The sequence below is a fragment of the Dromaius novaehollandiae genome, chromosome 8 (genome assembly GCF_036370855.1).
Source record: "Dromaius novaehollandiae isolate bDroNov1 chromosome 8, bDroNov1.hap1, whole genome shotgun sequence".
Lineage (NCBI taxonomy): Eukaryota > Metazoa > Chordata > Aves > Casuariiformes > Dromaiidae > Dromaius > Dromaius novaehollandiae.
This window is the reverse complement of record NC_088105.1, coordinates 14380443-14388844: the sequence shown is the minus strand read 5'-3', so window position 1 is coordinate 14388844 and position 8402 is coordinate 14380443. Positions and strand designations below refer to the sequence as shown.

The 8402-nt window shown below is 47.8% G+C and overlaps 1 protein-coding gene across 2 annotated transcripts; it reads right to left on the bottom strand.

Annotated features, from left to right (window-relative positions):
* Positions 1-454: 454 nt before the first annotated feature.
* Positions 455-3439, bottom strand: LOC112997432 (regulator of G-protein signaling 2). Of its 2 annotated transcripts, none has more exons than XM_026123448.2 (5): positions 3264-3439; positions 3073-3174; positions 2915-2979; positions 1853-2019; positions 455-1447 (listed from the first exon to the last, which is right to left on the bottom strand). In XM_026123448.2, exons 1-5 carry the CDS (start codon positions 3389-3391, stop codon positions 1259-1261), a joined length of 651 nt encoding a protein of 216 aa, XP_025979233.1. In that variant the 5' UTR covers positions 3392-3439; the 3' UTR covers positions 455-1258. The 2 variants fall into 2 exon arrangements, with proteins under 2 accessions (XP_025979233.1, XP_025979234.1); XM_026123449.2 differs by having other exon boundaries at positions 2915-2976.
* Positions 3440-8402: the final 4963 nt, after the last annotated feature.

Here is an 8402-nt window from a genome sequence, read left to right as displayed (position 1 = left end):
CACTTGTTTTCCAAATATAGTCTTATGCCTGTGACCTCCAGGAGGAGGAGTGCTGGTGGTGGCTTCGTGGGCCTGATGCCTTCATGAGCTATAGGAAGTAACTTACTGCTGGTTTCTAGTTGATGCTACGTATGAATTCTGTCCTTGTGTCTAAACAAGTGCCTGGTGATATCTCAAGGTATTGTTTTAATGTGGAGGTGGTTGAGATTTAATAGAGGATGTAGAGGAACTAATCTCCCATGTTAAGCCTTACTGCAGCTTACAGCCTTGGAGGATTTTTCACTCCCTGAAAGGTGTGCTTGCCTGTTAGTGTGTAACCTAGCAGCTTTAGGGGTAGCCCTACTGCAATCCCACCCATGAGACCGATTGCTGCGGGATGCCTGTTCCCAGTACTCCAGATTTTGGCACTGGACAGTACATCTACATGTATGCAAAACAACTTAAGCAACATAAGTTTTGTATCAAATAGTTTATTAAAAACAATAAAAACTTCACTGAAGCTTGCTGTCCTCAAGACAATTATGACATTAATACAGCATTCAACACAACCATAATCTGCACATAATACACTTAGCTCCTGTTCGCTGCGGCCATGTTTTGCCTTCAGCTTGCTCCCCTGCAGCCCCACTGACATCGTCCAGCCCTGTGTACTTAGTGACACGACCCGCTCCTCTGGGGAGCGAACGATATCCCCCTTCCTTGCTTCGTGCTGCTGGTGCTATTAGTGTCTAGCAGATGCAGAAATGCCTGATACAGCTGTTTGCAGCTACAAATCTTCAGTTTATACAACCAGTGTTGAGACACTAAGGGAATGATGACAGCAGCACTGGTTGATGTTTAGGAAAAATAAGTATGTAACCAATTACTCAAGCTCCCAGCACTGCTCAGCTGTACAGAGCTACTTGTGCCTACCAAAGGGAAGCTCTGCTCTAACCTACTGCATCAACACCTCCCCTGTGACACGAGGAGCATCACGCCACACAGCTTCGTCTAAAACACGGAACCACCTTTTCACTGCGGTGTTGACGGAAAAAGGTCCGTCCCCAGCAGCGGGCTGCGACCCCTGTGGCCGCAGCCCCTGCATGCCCTCCAGCGTCCTCCCCTGCCGTTGGCTTTGCACCACAGTCAGTACTTGTCCGGGCATCCTAGCAGACAGACTGTGCGCTTGGTATCTCAGTCTTTCCGGTCGGGATGCTGCTGGGACCTGTGGCTTTCTTCCTCAGTAGCTGAGAGGTTTCTCTGTGCTCCTCGCGGCAGCTCATGTTGCCTGGGCCACTCTGGGCGCTTTTTTGCACAGCTCCTGATAGAACTCGGATTCTAAAAACCGTGGGTACGAGTTGTTCTCCATCAAGCTGTAAACTCTCTTCTGCGCTGCGCTGAAGCAGGTATGTGTGGCTTCTTGAATATTCTGAGCAATCATGTTCTTGGTTTGAAAGTCTATGTTTATCTGAAATACAAAGAAGGACTTTTACTTCAGAGAACTACATTTTTTGAGAGAGGTGAGAAAAAAGCTAAAAACCCTATTACTACAGTCTTTGATTAATGAAACTTCCTTAAAGAAAGCAATTTAGATGATACTGTTTCCATGCTTAACTCTCAAATATGTTACAGGTATTAAATGAGGCTCTGATTTTTTCTGGCTGAGAGAAGGTGGCTACTCTGAAATGCTGCTTGTGCAATTTTCCAGCTTGGTGGAAAGGCAGTCGGGGAAGTGAGTTCTGTTCAGATGCAGATGTTAACAGTGAGCTATGTATGATGAATTTTTGGCCTCTAACTTGAAATGAGTTCAGAGAAATAAAGCAGGGCTGTATGAACCCACAGAACAGGGCAGTTGTGTTTAGGTTTTTTTTACCTCTTTAGGAGCTTCCTTTTCAATGAAGTCATTGTAGATTTTTTTTGCTTTCGATGTCAGCTTCTGGGGTGACTTGGTTTTCTTGAAGTCCTCGCAGGCCAACCAGAACTCAATGTTCTCCTCACAGAACTCGGACTTCAGGAAAGCTCGGAAAGCAGCAAGGCCATCTAGGGAAGGGGGGAAGCAAAAAATACATCAATTAAGTATTTCAGGAATCTTGAATTCGCCCATTTGTCATGGCTGTTCCTACCAAAACATATTGCTGTAGTTCTGGCCTGTTTCTTTCAGGGGTGTCATGGCAATAAAGTCTGTATTTACGTATGCAAAAACTTAACCCTCTAATGGCTTGGCAAGCTTCACTTTGTTAGTTGTTTTTAGGTAAACAAAAATGAAAGCCATCTGTGGTCTGTATGTTCCCTTTTCTGATGTACGCACAAATACTTAAAAAAAAAAAAAAAAAAAAAACCTCTTGAGATAGGATTTCATGTGTTAACCTTTAGACTGGAATAAATATTTATGACAGTGCTACAAACCTGTGGAATATTTTTGCAGTGGAAAGGTCAACTCAGAAGTTCAAAGCGCAAATGGTGATATTATTTCTTAGTCTTTTCTGCTCTGCTCCTAAGTGCTTTCCGTGCAGAGCTACAGCAAAACCCAGAGTTCATTCAACTTCTGACACCAGTGTTGCAAAATCATTCCCAAATTATTTTAATGCATTTGTCTTGGATATGCAGAGAGCACAGTGAACAAATGCGCCTCTGGTGTTTGGCAAAGCCAGCTCAAGGTATGGTTTAATTACAAAGTTACAGCTAAATCAAGAAGAAAAAATCCTCTACTATAAAGTGTTCTTGATGTTTTAATATTGGCTTACAAAATTTAAAAGAATTTATTTCTCTAAAGTTGGTTTTGAAATGGTTTAAAGCATTTATTTCAAAGACCAGAACCAAAGCTGCGTGCATTAACAAAAGCAAGGTACAACGCTGACACGCGAGGAAGAAACCTCCTAGAAACGCATAGGAGCGCAAGGCTGATGGAGCTGCTCCACGTTAAAGAAGAACTTACATTTGTTAGCCAGAAGTTCATCAAAAGCTTCCGACCACAGCTGGGCTTCTTCAGGGGAAGGTCTGCTTAAAAGGAGGGAGGGTATTAGACCACTGCTCACGTTTTATTTCTCAGTTAGTAAGATATTTGAGCCACTTCCAGTGTTTATCAGAAGTTACCTGAAGTAGGTGTGGTGCTTTCCTGCCTTCTTGGGTTTCATTTTAGCGGAATTGGAGGAGTTTTGCAGGAAGAAGCTCAGCCTCGTTTTCCAATCTCTAATGCTGGAGGAAGGAAAAAGGGATGTTTAGAGCGGCAGCCCGGAGAAGCCCAGCGGCGGCGGCGGCGGATCCCCCCCGGCGACCCCACTCACATCGTCCTCTTGACGCGGCCCTTCTCCTTCTCCTTCTCCTTCTCCTCCGCCTCCTCGCCGCGCCGGCGGCCGCCCCGCTCCATCTGCGCGCCGCGGTGCTGCAGCGCCAGGAACAGCGCGCTCTGCATGGCGCCCGCCCCGCTCCGCTCCGCGCCGGCCCCGCCGCCGCCGCCCGCCTTATAGCCGCCCTGCCCCGCCCCCGCCCCGCCCCGCCCCGCCCCTTGGCCGCGGGGAGCGGCGCTCGCGGACGGGGCTCTTTGGCAGAAAAGCGGCGTGGGGCCGGGCCTGCCTTGCGGCGCGGCTCCCTCCCCTTGCCTCCCCCTCCGCGGCCCGCGTTCGCCGTGTCTCGGCAGCTCTTCGCGCTAGCGCTGCGCGGGAGGGAGCCGGTGCCGCAGGCTGCGCCGCGCCTCTGCCTGCCGCTCCTGCGCGGCTGCGGGAAATAGCTGTGCGCGGTGGGTACGCGCGCACGGGGAAGGACTCTGTAGCAAGCTTCTTAATAAAAAAGTAAGCATAAATCCGAGTATTCGGTATTTCTGGTGTCCACCTGTGAGCTGACTCAGGCTATTCATCATTTTAATAAGCTGTCTGCGCATATTTTTATTCCTGTATGGTGTTGCCACCTACCAGTGAATTGTGCAAATTGCTCCCAGTACACCAGGCTGAGGTTGCAACGACTGACTTCAGCCTTTGGCTTGCCCCAGGGGCCATGTGCTCCTTCTCAGCAGCGTCCCTTTGAAGGGCATCATGCCCAAAGAATTTGGATTTGGGAATCACGAGTTTCTCTTTAACCTGCCCTGCTTTTCTCTTTTCTGTGAGCATGTCTTGCTTTCTACACTGCTTTACACCACGTAATTTTCTGCCCCGAAAAGCAGAGAGGCTTTGACTCCTGCCGTGCTGACTGGTTTCCTTGCAGTCATGTAGCTCCAGATGTCCGATCCTCCTTGGGGATCGCCATGGTCTGACGACCTCCCTGGCTGCAGTGTGCGCACAGCTGTGCAAAGGCATTTTGCTGTAGATGAGATATATAGAGAAAATCAATACCATGTAATCTGTAAAAACATTTGAATACGGATGATTTTCAGTGCTGCCTGTTAGATGTCCTTTGCAGGATATATTGAGGGTCTGGTAGGAAAATAAAATTCCATCTTCCAAATTTTACAAAATTGCAAAAAAAAACATTCAAGGCAACAGGTATGTATTATATGTATTTCTAACAGGGAATTGTTATGGAGATGTTACCATGGGGGAAGAGGGCATATGGAGACTCCCGGGGAGGTAAGGCTGCAAGTGGTGTGGAAACGTTGGTGTCAGAAGCTCCATCGGAGGGAATTTGCCTGAGAGCGGTCCAGCAGCGGCAGTGCCTGTGTGATGGACAGAGCTGTGCTGACTTCCGAGCGTTTCCACCCTCGCTCGGGGCGAGCCCTGGGGTCAGCCGAGCTGTGCAGCTGCAAGTGATTTGGGCTGGAGCTGGCCAGGAGCTGCTGAGCAGCCTGCGACTTGCTGGAGACCGGGAACGCCGTCCGCACGTGCGAACCTCACGGCGTGCAGCCTCCGACCGGGGTGGGCAGGCTGCTTTGGTGTGAAACAGCTTGCTGGAAATGCAGCCCGGGGCCTTACCCAGAGCAGAGCGGATTTTTCTCACCCAGCCGCTGCAAGGCCATGACACTTGGTATATCCTACTCTTCTACCTGACTTGTAATTTCCTTTTTTCCCCATTTTTGAGGCTAGTTTCAAGTTTTTCACCTTGATTTGCTCTGAGTCCCTTTTCTTTGAGTATCTGCCCTGGATGCAGTAGTGTGGTACTAACTGTAACTTGTGTAGCTGCTTGGTGAACGTGGGGGCTTCCCGTCTGCGTCCACTGCAGAAGCTCATCGAGCTCTGAAGCAGGATCTTGAAATAATGTGGACCTGGGGGGCAGGGAGAGTCTGCCGGGAAGCTCAGAGGGATGAGAGAGAGAAGTCTGTTGTGGGGAGTGGGGAGTTGTTACAGGACTGGCTGGAGTATGTGGTCAGCCGCAGCTGCTTGTGGGAAAATGGGACGGAAACTGAGAGGGGATGGAAGTAAGCAGTGGCTGAGACACGAGGGAAAACATGCCTGAGAAGTGGGAATGAGAGCTCTGAAGTTCAAGCCATGGTAAGGTTTGGTTGAGCAGTTAACAGTTCAGGGGCTTATTCGTTCAGGGGCTTATTCGTACCAAACCTGAGAACCTGTTGAAGTTCATGAAGCCTGATAAAATGCTTGCTTGATACTTCTGGAGGAGACTTGAAAGGTAGGGCTGAAATATTCCCATGCATCTGCCAAATTGTAAAGTTGGCAGTAGTCAGTGTATGGAAAATTGCAGCGTGAATCATGTGTTTGTCTGATCTTTTTTATTGTAAACCTTTTAATTGCTTCTTTCAGATACCCATAAAAATAAAAGTGCCTGTTAAAGAGGGCCCTTATAAAATTCGTAATCTCTTTGAACAGTGGAAAAAAATAAATAGTATTCCAGGTAAAAAAAAAACAAGCTGAATATAGAACTGTGAGATTAGATGTCCTTATAAAAAGTACTTACTGGAGCATTCTAGCTTAAAAACTATTTAGATTAAAATCAAATTTTATTGGCTGCATGATATGTGTATTTTTAATTTATGACTTTATTGTACCCTTAAAGGATGGGTTTTGCTGTTTTGTCTGCAGAAGAGAAACTTTATAAAATATTTTCTTGCTTCATCATGCTGTGCAGTGTGATTTTTCTCCGGTACTAACCTTTGCTGGAAGGTAGATCACTCATTTGCATGACGAAAGATATTTTCCATTTGTGTAACAACAAAAAAGCATCTGATCTCCAACAATGTCATCGCTGTGGACGGGCTGCAGGGCACGCTGAGGCCTCTCTGGGGAGGGGGCTGCCGGCTTGGGGGCTTGCTGAGCAGGCAGTTTTAGATGCACCAAACCTAAATATTACCATGTTTTACCAGCTTCTAGTTTTTCAAAGCAGGGATGGCGAAATGGGTCAGGACCTCAGCCTGCCTGTCTGGAGGGAGCTCAGGTTTCCCACAGCTGCTGCTCTACACTAATCGAGCCAAGCGAGGAGGTACTGGCCTCTCGCCCCTCTCCTGCGCCCCTCTGCCTGGCGTTACTCCGAACATCTGGGGAGAACTAGAAAAGCCCTGGGCTGCGGTTGGAGCGCAGGGCTCGGCGTGCTGGCACAGCACGTTGCAGGATGCCCTTCAAAAATACGCAGCTCCAGACGCTGTGTCGGGCTCCCCATTCAGTGCCGCTCTCCAGGAATGGGGATCTGGTGCCTGTGACCCGTCTGCACGGCGAACACCAGCACACCACCCAGCCGGGCCAGACTTGTCCCCGTGTGTGCTGACCTCAGTGCTTTCCAAATGACGAAGCTCTTGGTAGCTGAGGACAAATCTATGAACGTAACCTCGCTGGAAAAGGGCAAGACCAAGGCCATGTGAGGGGGGAGGGCGTCTTGCAGCGCAAGCTTCGCCGCTGAAGTCAGGGAGAACTTAGCTGTTGCCTGCGACGAAATCCGGGCTCGGGCTTCCGAGGAGACGAGCCCTGGCCCCGGGGACGGCGCTCGCCCGGGCGCAGGCTTCCTGGGGAACGCTCTGTTCTCCCTGCGCTTGTGGGGTTTCCCTCCCCACCAGCGGCAGCGGGACGCACGGAGGGCTGTAACGTACGCAGCGAACGTCCAGGGTGGAAGATGAGGTTTTTCCGTCTTGGTTGCGTTATGTGTTGCAATAGCTGTGTTGATCTTATCTGAGTCCCTAGTGAGTAGCACTTACTGCACAGCGTTTAAATCTGTATCTATGTTTTCCAAAACGCTAGTCCTTGTTTATTCTTGTTATAGAGGAGACTTGGATGATAAGAAAAACATACAAAAAATTGTCCGAAGCCTTTATAGCAGAGTTTCCTGAAGTCAAGAGGGGGGAATGTACTTTTACACAGTAGTTCAAAGCATACATTAGAGTTGTTTAAGAAATGTCTTCGGCTTATTGACCCCTTGTTGTTATCTATGGCTAGCAGGAAAATAATTTTCAAAAGGAGTAAGATGTTGAGATGCATCTTTTTGGTTTGTATTACATTTTGCAGATTACACAGGGGTGTTTCCACGCATTTTCAGTGTTCTTTTTTTTTTAATTTGCAGCTCTGCAGTGCTGGTGCTGTCTGTGAAATGGCTCATTTAAGTGTCAGAATAGGAGAGCAGCAAAGAGCACTGACGTGCTGCTTCCCGCAGCGCTGACGGAGCCTCTGCTCTTTCCTCTGCTCCAGACTGTGTCGCCTTCGAGGCACAGGGACTGGGAGGATTGTCTACAAAATAGCACAGAGGTGTCCAGCTACTGATGGAAGTGGTTTGCCTCTATACTATGCATTGGTGAATACTAGTAACCCTGCATGGTGTAGCATGGCACTGTTTTCTCAATGAATAATGCAGTTGCCACACTGATCTTTTTTTTTTTTTTTTTTGTATAAATGTTTACTCAAAGCCTTAGTCTTATTTAATTATTGATTAAATTCTGCCTGTCTAGTCCCTTTTTTAATTTCAGTGTGACACAGTAGTTTTTTAATAAACTGCTCAAAGCCCACTGAAGTGAAGGTGCCGCTGTCTCTGACTTTGTCCCCGTGGGTGCTACTCGCCCCAGACCACTCCTGGATGGCTGTTGCCCTTCGCCCACTACCAGTTTCCAGCTCTAAAGCTAACAACATACAAATCTGAATTTATTGCAGGAAGCTGTTTCTGGATCTAAATTTAGCACTATTGTGGATTAACGCTAAGCCTGGAGCAATTAAATGTTCACTCTTTCCTAAATGGAAAGTAAAACATGTCCTAGTGCAAATGGGTCCTATTTCACGTAATGGCAAAATCCTCTTTCTGAGCAATGCACAAACTAGGCGCAGCTCTTCGAGCGCTCGTCTTTCCCAGCCTTTAGGCACTCTCTCTGCTTTACATAAGCACTCATCTTAGTTTATAAAACTTCTAAAAATAGACGTGAAATTTATCAAAAAGAGGATAAGCTGGGACTGCATGTCTGCTCTAGTGCTGCTGTTGGGTGGGCATTTGTCTTCCTCACAGTAAAACTGTAAAAAGCACGAATTTGTGCATTGAGCAGTTGGTTCTGGTTCTACTTCTACCCACTGTTT

Bases quoted from the DNA above. Each gene is read 5' to 3' on its own strand.
- LOC112997432 (XM_026123448.2), bottom strand. From the start codon at position 3,391: ATGCAGAGCGCGCTGTTCCTGGCGCTGCAGCACCGCGGCGCGCAGATG. The intron at 2,020-2,914 runs GTAAGTTCTTCT...CCCCTTCCCTAG, and splicing joins TGAACTTCTGGCTAACAAAT to ATGGCCTTGCTGCTTTCCGA. The intron at 1,448-1,852 runs GTAAAAAAAACC...TTTGTATTTCAG, and splicing joins AAAAGGAAGCTCCTAAAGAG to ATAAACATAGACTTTCAAAC.